General features: G+C 43.6%; 1 protein-coding gene across 1 annotated transcript in view; it reads right to left on the bottom strand.

The window, feature by feature from the left end:
• Positions 1 to 13,705, bottom strand: part of LOC124553913 (actin-binding Rho-activating protein-like) — a 216,670-nt gene extending 202,965 nt beyond the window's left edge. Inside the window, exon 1 of the mRNA XM_047127935.1 lies at positions 13,490 to 13,705. Coding sequence (XP_046983891.1) covers positions 13,490 to 13,537 — 48 coding nt within the window. The 5' untranslated portion in view covers positions 13,538 to 13,705. The remainder of the gene's footprint in view (positions 1 to 13,489) is intronic.
• Between the last annotated feature and the right edge of the window lie 209 nt (positions 13,706 to 13,914).

The raw sequence follows: 13,914 nt of genomic DNA, 5'->3' as shown, positions 1-13,914 counted from the left end.
TACAGCAGCGGCAAAACGCAATCAACACATTACTATGTGATGAGAATTGGTGATCTTACTGATGACAATGACATTACAAAAGAATTACTAAACTTACGTCTCATTTCAAATAACAGTCCCATTCACACAATTGTAGTTGGTGACTTCAACCTACCCTCGAATTTCGGCGAGAATACATGTTTGAACTAGGTGGTAGGCATAAAACATCGTCCGTGATCGTACTGAATGCCTTCTCAGAAAATTAGTTGAGGAGCCCCCTCGAATTGTAACTGGTTGCGAAAACATACTTCACATCTTAGAAACAGATAATCATGAACAAATACGAAACACCATGAGGATACAGAGATTCGTGACTGGAAGGTTTTTGCATCTACACTGAAAACCGTGACATCCAAACACACCAAAAATTGTAGCAAAATACATATCCAGAATGAGATTTTCACTCTGCAGCGGAGTGTGCGTTGATATGAAACTTCCTGGCAGATTAAAACTGTGTGCCCGACCGAGACTCGAACTCGGGACCTTTGCCTCTCGCAGGCAAGTGCTCTAGCAACTGAGCTCCCCAAGCACGACTCACACCCCGTCCTCACAGCTTTAATTCCGCCAGTACCTCGTCTCCTACCTTCCAAACTTCACAGAAGCTCTCCTGCGAACCTTGCAGAACTAGCACTCCTGAAAGAAAGGATATTGCGGAGACGGCTTAGCCATAGCGTGGGGGATGTTTCCAGAATGAGATATTCACTCTGCAGCCGAGTGTGCGTTGATATGAAATTTCGTGGCAGATTAAAACTGCATTCCAGACCGAGACTCGAACTCGGGACCTTTGCCTTTCGCAGGCAAGTGCTCTACCAACTGAGCTACCCAAGCACGACTCACGACCCGTCCTCACAGCTTCAGTTCTGCCAGTACCTCGTCTCCACCTTCCAAACTTCACAGAAACAGAGAGCACTTGCCCACGAAAGGCAAAGGTCCCGAGTTCGAGTCCGGCACACAGTTTTAATCTGCCAGGAAGTTTCACAATACATATATCTAAAAAAGGCAGATAAAAGAGCGCTTGACACATTCCTAAGAGACAGTCTCCACTCCTTCCAAACTTACTGTTAAGCATAGACCAAATGTGGTTTAAAGTCGAAGAAACAGTACCGACCGCAATTGAGACACACTGAAGCGCCGAAAAAATTAATATAGTAATGAATATTCGAGTACAGAGACATGTACACAGGCACAATACGGCGTTGTGGTCGGCAACGCCTGTGTAAGATAGCAACTTTCTGGGGCCGTTGTTACATCAGTTACTGTTGCTACAGTGGCGGTTTATCAAGATTTAAGCGGGTCTGAATGTGGTGTTATAGTCGGCTCACGGGCGATGGGACACAGACTCTCCGAGGTGGTGATGAAGTGGGGATTTTCCCGTACCATCATTTCACGAGTGTACCGTGAATATCAGGAATCGGGTAAAACTTCAAATCTCCGACATCGCTGCGGCCGAAAAAAGATCCTGCAAGAACGGCACCAACGACGTCTGGAGAGGATCTTTCAACGTGACAGAAGTGCAACCCTTCCGCAAATTTGTGCAGATTTCAATGCTCGAGCATCGACAAGTGTCAGCGAGAGAACCATTCAACGGAACATCATCGATACAGGCTTTCGCAGCCGAAGGTCCACTCGTGTACCGTTGATGACTGCGAGACACAAATCTTTGCGCCTCGCCTGGGCCCGTCAACACCGACATTGGACTGTTGATGACTGGAAACCTTTTGGCTGGTCGGACGAGTCTCGTTTCAAATTGTAACGAGCGAATGGACGTGTACGGATAGGGAGACAACCTCATGAACCCATGGAACCCACATGTCAGCAGGGGACTGTTCAAGCTGGTGGAGGCTCTGTAATTGTGTGGGGTGTGTGCAGTTGGAGTGATATGGGACCCCTGATACGTCTAGGTATGACTGACAGGTGACACGTAAGTAAGCATCCATTCGTGTCCATCATGCATTCCGACGGATTTGGGCAAATCCAGCAGGTCAATGCGACACCCCATACGTCCAGAATTGCTATAGAGTGGCTCCATGAAGACTCTTTTGAGTTTAAACACTTCCGCTGGGCACCAAACTCCCCAGACACTAACATTATTGAGCATATCTGGAGTACTTTGCAACATGCTGTTGATAAGAGATCTCCACCCTCTCGTATACTTACGGATTTATGGACAGCTCTGCAGGATTCATGGTGTCAGTTCCCAGCAATACTTCAGACATTAGTCGAGTCCATGACACGCCGTGTTGCGGCACTTCTGCGTGCTCGCGGGGGCCCTACACGATGTTAGGCAGGTGTACCATTTTCCTTGGCGCTTCGGTATATATACCACATAAATTAAGAGGACGGGGTACCGATCCCCCATGGTACATAAAACAGGTCAGGACACTGTTGCAGAAGCAACGAAAAAAGCATGCCGAAAATGAAAGATCGTAGATTCCCCAGATTGCTTGACTTTTACAGACGCTCGAAATCTAGGGCGAAGTTCAATGCGAGATGCTTTTAATATTTTCCACGACGTGACTTTGTTTCGAAATCTGACAGAAAATCCAAAGAGAATGCGGTCGTACGTAAAGTATACCAGCGGCCATGGGCGAATCCAAGGAGGGGTCGGAGGAGGGGGGGCGGAGAGGGGGGGCAATATGGCAAATTGCGCGCCCCCCCCCCTCCCTGGTGCGTGACCGATCTTTTTTTCCGACTGCTTTAGGGGCTGATTACGTCGGCCTATCTAGTATGTTTTACTTGCGGCACCTGCAAACTTATTTAAGAACATCGATGAATGAAAACTGCCTCCTTGGTCTTGCACTTATGCATATTCATTACCAGATTCCTGTAGACTAGAAAAAGTAATTACAAGATTTTCAAAAATTGTTCGTAGAAGGATATAAGAATTTAAGATGTAAGAGCAGTACTGTGAATATACATATTTAATATTAAATTTCATTATATTTATACTTTTGCATTTTTATTTTATTTCTTATTTTTTACAAGAAGAAAGAAAGAAATTTCTTATTGTTAATATTTACATTCATGAGGAAAAACAGTTTATTATGAGCATAAAATGACGTAATTAACAATATAAGATGATTTCCTGAACACAGTCAAATACCCTATCATAACTTTTCGCAGTCGTATCGTCATTGCTGCGTATAAACACATGTGCGAATTCGATGGCAACATTCTGTCAAATGAAAGCAAATGGTGAACTGATTTCGAAGATTTAAGAATGGAAACAAATGAACATTATCATTTTTATAGATTATTTTACATTAGCAGACAAACACAGAGTTTTTCAAGTGCACATGTCGTATTTGAAGAATATTTTTTGGGTAATACAGTAAGTTATTTCATTAAACACACAGCGCGCGCGTATAGAGTATTTGTAATTAATGTTTTTGAAGGCAGGTACCAAAAAAATTGCCCCCCCCCCCCCTCACCGAGATCCAGGATGCGCCCCTGCCAGCGGCAAAGTGCAAAAAATACTTTTGTAAGTAGGCTATGTAGGTTTTTATGTTCGTAACCTCACCTAGTGCTCTGTATGAAAATCACTGGCTGTTCTGTGTGCAGTCTGTGGCTGGTGGGCATTGTTGAAATAGTCGCTATTGTAGTGTTGAGCAGTTGGCTGTTAACAGCGCGTAGCGTTGCGCAGTTGGAGGTGAGCCGCCAGCAGTGGTCGATGTGGGGAGACAGATGGCGGAGTTTTGAGAGTGGATGATCTGGACGTGTGTCCATCAGAGACAGTAAATTTGTAAGACTGGATGTCATGAACTGATGTATTTATATTATGACTACTGAACACTATTAAGGTAAATACATTGTTTGTTCTTTATCAAATTCTTTCACTTGCTAACTATGCCTATCGGTAGTTGGTGCCTTCAGCAGTTAGAATCTTTTATTTAGCTGGCAGTATTGGCACTCACTGTGTTGCAGTAGTTCGAGTAATGAAGATTTTTGTGGGGTAAGTGATTCATGAAAGGTATAGGTTATTGTTAGTCAGGGCCATTCTTTTGTAGGGATTATTGAAAGTCAGAGTGCGTTGCGCTAAAAATATTGTGTGTCAGTTTAGTGTTGATCAGAATAGGTAAAGAGAGAAATGTCTGAGTACGTTCAGTTCTGCTCAGCTGTTTGAAAAACAAATAACGTAAGGGGTTTACCAGCACAGTAATTCAATAAATTTTTCTAAGGGGACGTTTCACTTTCACTGTGTGTGATAATATTGGTGATGTCACTAAAGCAGAGTTACTAAAAACAGAGTTTTGTAATTCCTGCACCAAAGAAGACGAAGTAATTATCTCAGAATATGAATCAAGAAAAACTGCCAACATGAGGAACAGAAGTCGACAGGTGTAAAATACCAGGTTAAATCAGTTAATAAATGCAAAGCTTTTGGTCCTTACTGTACAGCAGGATGTCTACCTCAGAGTATGCTGATATAACAGCTCCTTTCATAGTAGTCACGTACAACCGCTAGCTCGTCGAAAGATCCGCACTGAAAGACTGGAAAGTTGCACAGGTCATAGCAATACCCAAGAAAGTAGATAGGAGAAATCTGGCAAACTACACCCATATCCCTAACGCCGACTTGCGGTAGGATTTTAGAACACACACTGTGCTCGAGCACTCTCAATTACCTAGCAGAAAATGACTTATTGACAAACAGTCCACATGAATTCGGAAAACGTGATTCTTATGAAACGCAACTAGCTTTTTATCCCCACGAAGTAATAAGCACTATCGAGAGGGGATTCCGTATTTCTAGAAGGCTTTATACACCGTTTCTCACAACCAGCTTCTCATCAAATTGATTGGCTATGGAACGTCATCCTAGTTGAGCCATTGGATTCGTGATTTCCTGTCAGAGGGGGCAGAGTCCGTAATAACTGACGGAGGGTCATCGAGTTGGACATAAGTAATATCTGTCGTTCCCCTTTGAAGTGATATAGTCCATCTGCTCTTCCTGATCTACATAAACGACATAGAAGACAGTATGAGCAGCCCTCTTAGATTATTTGTAGTCGGTATAGTCCCTTACCGTCTCATAAAGCCATCAGAGGATCAAAATGAATTCAAAAATGATTTAGACAATGTACCTCAAAAATGAGATCGACGGGAGGTGCAAAATGGCTAATCAGGAATGACTAGAGGACACCTGCAAGGACGTAGAGGCATATATCACTAGGGGTAAGATAGATACTGCCTACAGGAAAATTAAAGAGACGTTTGGAGGAAAGAGAACCACCTGTATGAATATAAAGAGCTCAGATGGAAAACATGTCCTAAGCAAAAAAGGGTAGGCAGAAAGGTTGAAGGAGTATATAGACAGTTTATACAAGGGCGATGTATACGAGGGCAATATTATGGAAATGGAAGAGGATGTGGATGAAGGTAAAATGGGAGATATGATTCTGTGTGAAGAATTTGACAGAGCACTTAAAGGCCTATGTCGAAACAAGGCCCCAGGAGAAGACAACATTCCATTAGAACTATTGATAGCCTTGGGAGAGCATCCCATGACAAAAATCTACCATCTGGTTAGCAAGATGTATGACACAGGCGAAATACGCTCAGACGTCAAGAAGAATATAATAATTCCAATCCCGAAGAAAGCAGGTTTGATAGGTGTGAAAATAACCAAACTATCAGTCTAATCAGTCATGGCTGCAAAATAGTAACACGAATTCTTTACAGACGAATGGAAAAACTGGTAGAAGCCAGCCTTGGGGAAGATCAGTTTGGATTCCACAGAAATGTTGGAACACACAAGGAAATACTGACCCTACTTACCTCAAAAGATGGATTAAGGAAAGGCAAACCTACGTTTTTGAGATTTGTAGACTTAGAGAAAGGTTTTGACAATGTTGACTAGAATATTCTCTTTCAAATTCTGATGGTGGCAGGGGTCAAATACAGCGAGTGAAAGGCTATTTATAATTTGTACAGAAACCAGATGGCAGTTATGAGTCGAGGGGTACGAAAGGGAAGCAGTGGTTGGGAAGGGAGTGAGACAGGGTTGTAGGGTATCCACGATATTATTCAACCTGTATATTGAGCAAGCAGTGAAGAAAACAAAAGAAAAATCTGGATTAGAAATTAAAATCTATGGAGAAAAATAAAATCTTTGAGGTTCGCCGATGACATTGTAATCCTGTCAGAGACAGCAAAGGACTTGCAAGAGCAGTTGAATGGAATGGACAGTGTCTTGAAAGAAGGCAATAAGATGAACATCAACAGGAGTAAAACTAGGATAATGGAATGTAGCCGGATTAAATTTGCTGATGGTGAGGAAATTTGATTAGGAAATGACACACTTACAGCAGTAGATGAGTTTTGCTATTTGTGGAGCAAGATAGCTGATGATGGTCGAAGTAGGGAGGACATAAAACGTAGACTGGGTATGGCAATGAAAGCGTTTCTGAAGAAGAGAAATTTGTTAACATCGAGTATAAAGTATCAGGAAGTCCTTTCTGAAAATATTTGTGTGTAATGTAGCCATAAATGGAAGTGAAACATGGACGATAAATAGTTTAGACAAAAAGAGAATAGAGGCTTTCGAAATGTGGTGCTACAGAAAAATGCTGAAGATAAGATGGGTAGATCATGCAACTAACGAGGAGGTACTCAGTAGACTTTGGGATAAGAGGAATTTGTAGCACAACTTGACTAGAAGAAAGGGATCACCAATTTAGTTCTAGAGGGAAGCGTGGAGGGTAAAAATCGTAGAGGGGGACCGAGAGCAGATTGAGAAGGATGTAGGTTGCAGTAGTTACTCAGAGATGAAGGCTTGCACAGGAAAATGTAGCATGGAGAGCTGCATCAAATCCGTCTCTGGACTGTAGACTGCAACAACAACATCTCTATGGTGCGAAAAATGGAAGTTGACTAAATTATGAAAAGTGTGAATTCAGCCACAGGATTACCAAAAGGAATCCGCTAAATTTCGGGTACATGATAAATCACGCAGATCTAAAGGCTTTATGTTCAACTACATATTTAAGAATCACCATTACGAATAAGTTGAAACGATCACATAGATAATGTTGTGGGGACAGCAAACAAAGGACTGCGATTGTTTTTTGGCAGAACGCTTAAAAATGTAACAAGTCTGCCAGAGAGACTGCTGGCACCACGCTTTTCCACCTTCAAAATGGCTCTGAGCACTATGGGACTTAACTTCTAAGGTCATCAGTCTCCTAGAACTTAGAACTACTTAAACCTAACTAACCTAAGGACATCACACACATCCATGCCCGAGGCAGGATTCGAACCTGCGACAGTAGCGGTCGCGCGGTTCCAGACTGTAGCGTCTAGAACCGCTCGGCCACACCGGCCAGCCACGACATTGAATTCTGAGATCTTTATTTTTCCTTGTCGCCAGTCAGATCGCATTTGATTTTAACTAACACTTTAAGTATTTTATTGGAGAAACAGCAAGCCCCTCTGAATGATTCTCCATTAGCAGAACTGTGATCATTCTCTACTGTACAATCGTCATCGTTTGCATCTATTTTTTTAACTATATCACTGACCTCTTCCTCCACCCACCACTTAACAATTTTAATCAAACTTACGATCGTTAAAACTGACACATTCCTGTGAACACATTTTATGCTCTGCTGAAGGAAACATGTACATAGTTCACGAGCCGGAGTCTAGGATAACTCTACACATGTCAGTACCATGTGTTAGTAACGAGAAAAGAAGGCGATAAGGCAACCAACAACAAAATATTGCCGGCCGGATTGGCCGTGCGGTTCTAGGCGCTACAGTCTGGAACCGCGAGACCGCTGCGGTCGCAGGTTCGAATCCTGCGTCAGGCATGGATGTGTGTGGTGTCCTTAGTTAGGTTTAAGTAGTTCTAAGTTCTATGAGACTCATGACCTCAGAAGTTATGTCCCATAGTGTTCAGAGCCATATTTGAACAAAATATTGTAGAGTGGGCAATTTAAGTAGGGTAGGGGGAGTAAAGTACCGGGTGATCAAAAAGTCAGTATAAATTTGAAAAGTTAATAAACCACGGAATAATGTAGATAGAGAGATAAAAACTGACACACATTTTTGGAATGACATGGGGTTTTATTAGAACCAGGCGCTCCACCCCATATTGCTAGACGCGTGAAAAATCCCTTCCCTTGCGCGCGTCGTGTGGTGATGATCGTGTGCTCAGCCGCCACTTTCGTCATGCTTGGCCTCCCAGGTCCCCAGACCTCAGTCCGTGCGATTATTGGTTTTGGGGTTACCTGAAATCGCAAGTGTATCGTGATCGACCGACATCTCTAGGGATGCTGAAAGACAACAATGCCTCACCATAACTCCGGACATGCTTTACAGTGCTGTTCACAGCATTATTCCTCGACTACAGCTATTGTCGAGGAATGATGGTGGACACATTGAGCATTTCCTGTAAAGAACATCATCTTTGCTTTGTCTTACTTTGTTATGCTAATTATTGCTATTCTGATCGGATGAAGCGCCATCTGTCGGACATTTTTTGAACGTTTGTATTCTTTTTTGTTCTAATAAAACCCCATGTCATTCGAAGCATGTGTGTCAATTTGTACCTCTCTATCTACATTATTCCGTGACATATTCAGTTTTCAAATTTATACTGAATTTTTTGATCAGCCGGTAGTATTCCGCCATAACTGACCTTGGAGGATAAAGAGTTCGAAAACTTTCGCGCGGTCAGAGGAACCACACCTCGTGATTTAACCCTTTCGTGGGCAAAATTATTAAGTAGTTTTTTTAAATGAATGGAGAGCAGACAGTAGTTAACAGATAGGTATATTTATCATATAGAATATCAAATTTGCTCCAACTGTGAAAGTGAGGTCACACAAAATGTGGGAAGTATTCTTCCCACTGCCCTTCCTTGGAGTCAAATGACAAAAACAACCTTTTCAATATATGTCATATTTATTTGATAAATTTACTTCTCTTGTTACAATGATTGTTCACAATTACTTGCCATGAAATTTTCTGAAACATGGGTCTATGCAAAGTGGTATTTGACGATAGGTACAAACACAGCGAGTGCTCTTTTCCGCAGCTTTGGTACTACAGTGACGGCACGTCCAGTAGGTTTCTCTTAAAATGGGTTGATGCTCCCCTACAGCCACATGACGAAAATCTTCAGGTACTTTACCCCTTTTTGCCAGAAAGACAGATTTTTGTCCACGCCTTTTTCGGGATGAGAAGCCAGCGATCAATTGTCTGGCTAGATGGATCCTGTATGTGAGCTGATGATGCTGTCCACTTTCTCTTTTACTTATTTTCCACAGGATAAAACTGTTCACTGCAGCAACGTCCACCAGGAAATAAAATATTCTGTGCCACCATTTTACAGAACGTCTGCCAATAGCATACCTTTCTCGTAATTGATCAAACTTATCGACACCACCCATTATTTTGTTGTATTCTGCCACAATTTCAGTACGAGAAATCTCTTTGCTAGTACCATCCTTGATTTTCCTTTTCACTGTGGGTATTTCTCATGGCTCATGAACTCAGGACAGGAAAGTGACTGGACGGTTATCCATCCATTTCACTGCATAAATGGCTCCTTTTGTTTCAAACTGGAATTCTCCTCTTTCCAATTTTCGTTTTCCTTCATAAATTTGGGTAAATCAAAAGTATTTACCTTATACTATAGCTTTGAGGAAAAAAATCACAAAATGTCACGCGAACAGCACTGAAAGGCTCCTCTACAGAGCAACCCTCAGCTATACAATGCCTCTGCGCGAAGGTACAGCAAAAACGGCGGGAACTTCCCATTGGAAGTAGTACCCTATACTGATGATTTTCACGGCTTTGCAGCTGGGTTCCATTGCCCTGACGACAACACGATATTTCGGCGGACCATGTGGCCGCCATCTTCAGGTGATGATTGAGTGCACAGTCACGCCGGAACTGAAGAGACCTCATTTTTTTTTCTTTATTGATTTTCAATTCCCCCCGAAGGGGGCGGGCTGGCAGCAGCTTAGTACGTTACTCTACAGCCTGCAGACTTTTTTTTTTAAAAAAAAAAAGAAAGAAACAAGGAAAAACAGGCGATAAAATGGTGACTTAAAGTGTAAAATGGCGTAAAAATGCGGAAAGTTAAAACAGAAAGCAAAAGGGGTTGGCAATGTTGATAAAATACACAGGAATCAGACAAGTAACATAGTAGACACACAACTAAAAAACAGGGCGACAATCTGGTTTCTGTTCGCAAGAGATAAAAAATCACACCCAGTGACAGTATGATGGCTGTTCGCTACACTTCCCAAAAGACCCAACACGGAACACTCACTGAAAAAGCACACATGGTAAAACACTGCACGAAAATGGCGGCACAAATATGGCACTCCCGGGCCAAAGGCAGAAGGGGGGGCCCTGGGGGAGGGGGAAAAACAAGGAGGGAGGAGAGGAAAAGGGGGGAACCAAGGAGGGAGAGGACTAATAAAGGGGGAGAAGGGCAGACGCGAGAGGGAATGAGAGGAGGCCGAGGAGGGAAATGTAAAAGGACTCGGGGGAGAGAAGGGGGCAAAGAGAGGGGAGGTGGGGAAGGAAGAGGATGGAAGGGGGGAGAGGGAGCCCAGGAAAAGGACAGAGGAAAGGAGGGGGAGTGAGGATCAGAGTTGATAGGAGGGATAAATGGAGGGAGAGAGTGCATCATCCAGGAGGGGGTTTATGGAAGCCACCTTGGGAAAGGAGATGTAGGGTGTAGAGATGGAGGGTAGGGGGGACACAACAGTGAAGATGTGACAGGTGGTGGGGATGGGAGAGGAGAGGAGCAACCAGGGGGTGAGGGGGTTCTAAGCGGCGGGAGGTGTAGAGGATGCGAATATGTTCGAGGAATAGCAGCAGATGGGGGAAAGGAATGAGATCATAGAGGATCCGCGTGGGGGACGAGAGGCGTATACGGAAGGCGAGGCGGAGTGCATGACGCCCAAGGATCCGGAGGGACTTATAGAATTTGGAGGGGGGGGGGGCAAAAGAGACCTCAGATTCTGCGGCTCCTTTATACCGCGGGTACTGGCAGTTGCGCGTGTGTGAGCAACGGAAGAGCTGCCCCCTGTGAGGCGAAGAATTGCAGCAGCGCCAGCGGTGAAAACTGTCAAAAGCGAGGAATCGCAGAATTAAAATGCAGCCGGTCGGAAACCAGACCGTTGTTGTTTTATCTGTGATAAAATAGGATTCCACGTCTTACTTAAAGGAAAACATTTATCTCTATTAATAATATCATCAGACAGACGTATTTCAATTGATTCTTTCAATACGCAATCCTAGTAATGGGAAGCCGAGGCAATAATTTGCGTCTCGTTATACGACATATTGTGCCCTTCATTAAGACAGTGTTCAGCAACGGCTGATTTTTCCGGCTGGAGCAGACGTGTATGCCGTTGATGTTCCACACATCGATCTTGAACTGTACGATCAGTCTGTCCAATGTAGGCCTTTCCGCAGTGACAGGGGATCTTGTATACCCCAGGCTTCCTCAGTCCCAAATCATCTTTAACCGATGCCAGAAGGGATCTAGTTTTGGCCAAAGGCATAAGGATGCTTTTAGTATCATACTTCCTGAGTATTCTCGAAATTTTCGAAGAAATACTTCCCACGAAGGGTAAAAAAGCAACTAATTTGGAAGTGTCCACCGTTGGTTCTCGTGGGGGGTCCAAATTGAAAAGATCAGATTTGGCGATCAGAACACCCATTCTGCCTGAAAACAACCTTAAGGTGATCCAACTCCTGTTTCAAGTTATCGGAATCCGAAGCAGCGTAAGCCCTCTTGACCAGTGTGCGTAAAACTCCCAAGCATTGATGTTGCGGATGACAACTTGTGGCATGGAGGTAGAGGTCCATATGCGTAGGTCTTCGGTATACACTGTGTCCCAAAGTCCCATATTCTTTCTCATGTACTAAGACATCCAAACAAGGTAATTTGCCATATTTTTCCCCAATTTCCATCGTAAATTTGATTTGTGGATGAAGGCAGTTAAAATGTGATTGTGCACTCAATCATCACCTGAAGATGGCGGCCAGATGGTCCGCCGAAATATCGCGTTGTCGTCAGGAGGATGGAACCCGGCTGCAAACCCGTGAAAATCATCAGTATTTGATATGCCGGGAAAATCTACGTTATCACAGTACCCTACACTGTTCACTAGGTGGTAGCACCGTACAGAGGGGGGAACTGTGAATCCCACGGGACTAGTGTAAGACGTGTATATTTCTATTGTCTACTGTCAAACCACAATTTATGAAAGATGTTTATATTATATCAATAGGATTAAGTAGGAATAATTAATATTTGTCATGTTGGAAATAACTGTGGTAGCAGGGAATATCTGCACCAAAGTATTGTTGATATAACTTTAAAAAGGGCGGGAGGACCCGCATACGGATACATTTTAAGAAAAGAGCGGGAAAGGCCGCGCATTGATACATTTTGTAATGGTAGCGGGCATTGTCTGCACCAGAAAGCATTGTTGGCGTGAGAGACAACAATTTAGCGTTCGTAGGAAGTCAGTAGTAAGCGAGAAGTGAAGCGAGTCGGTAGCAGGTCTGAAGCGAGAGGTTGAGAGGAGCGGTGTGCCTGCCAGCCACCAGCTGTGGTTTACAGGAGATTATAAACGGATGTACAGAGACATCAGCTAACTATTATCATAAGAGGAACTAATATTATTGAATTAATTTTTTTAGAAACTCTAGACTACTGAAGGAATGTTTGCGCATCGCTAGTTGTAAGATTATTGTAAAAAGTAAGTCCCATTTGAACGTTTGTAAAATCATTTCATTCAGAATATAATTAACTTTTGCCAGCAATACTGCATTCCTAATTATAATCCATCCCAAAAACCATCAACGTGAAACTTTGCAAAATTTTATTGTTGTCAAGAAAAAGTTTAACTATGAATTACGTAACTTCAGTCAAATTAATTAAAGAATAACGTCAACTTTGCTACTAAAGAATAACGTCAGCTTTGGTAATAAATAGAGCCACTTATTATGAAAGCCCACTAGCGGCTAATAGAGTGTATTAAAACAGAGTAAGTATATTCATGTTGCAGTTCGATGTAGCTGTCAGATGGCGATCCAGTAACAGTAAAAAAGGTAATGAACAGTTTTGGGTTATTGCAGGTAAGGACTGAGGGCTACACGACGACGACACATTGTATGTTTCGTCGAAATAATCAGAAAATCACTTTTAATAAGCAGCAATTAAATTTGTATGAGGAGATTGAGAAAGAGAATAAATTTCAAAGGGAAGATTTCATTTGTTATTATTAAGCAAGAGATACAAATCCTAAGAAAAGGTTTCACAGTTTATTGTAAAATGGAAGGTTGCGTAGTAACAAAAGAGATATAGTGGAGTCGGGAAGGTTTCACTAGGAGCGTGTTCATTGTAGTGGGAAGCATGTTTCCCACGGTTCACGAAAGGGTTAAGGGTTAATGAACGGAAGCGATGACGACTCACCAAGCGCGCCATGTTCTCCAGCTCCGGGTGGTGTTCGTCGTCATCCATGACTCGCTCGTCTTCAGCGGCCTCTGGAGACTCCAGCCGCTGCCTCGGCGCAGGTGTGACGCACACTAACACGCTACACCCCCCCGCACGGACCAGCAGCAGGTGTACCGCCAGAGTCTGCTGCGCCGTGTCTGTTTTGACCACAGCTGCCGCGAGTTAAATGCGGCGCGGGACTGCTGCCCGAAAAAACACTCCCCCCCCCCTTACCCACCGCTCCCCCACTCTCCCCCCCCCCCCCCCCCCCCGCGCTTACTCTAATCTGCCGGCCGTGCTATAGCAGCGCGCACAATGCTAGACTGGGTGCCCCCACTCCACTCCACCGGGCGGCGTCTATAAATACCACGCTCCGCGCCGCTGCAGGCGCAGCCGCCCTAATG

This window comes from Schistocerca americana, chromosome 11, assembly GCF_021461395.2.
Source record: "Schistocerca americana isolate TAMUIC-IGC-003095 chromosome 11, iqSchAmer2.1, whole genome shotgun sequence".
NCBI classification, from domain to species: domain Eukaryota; kingdom Metazoa; phylum Arthropoda; class Insecta; order Orthoptera; family Acrididae; genus Schistocerca; species Schistocerca americana.
Note: the sequence above shows the minus strand (reverse complement) of the source record. Positions and strands in the feature narration are given on the sequence as shown.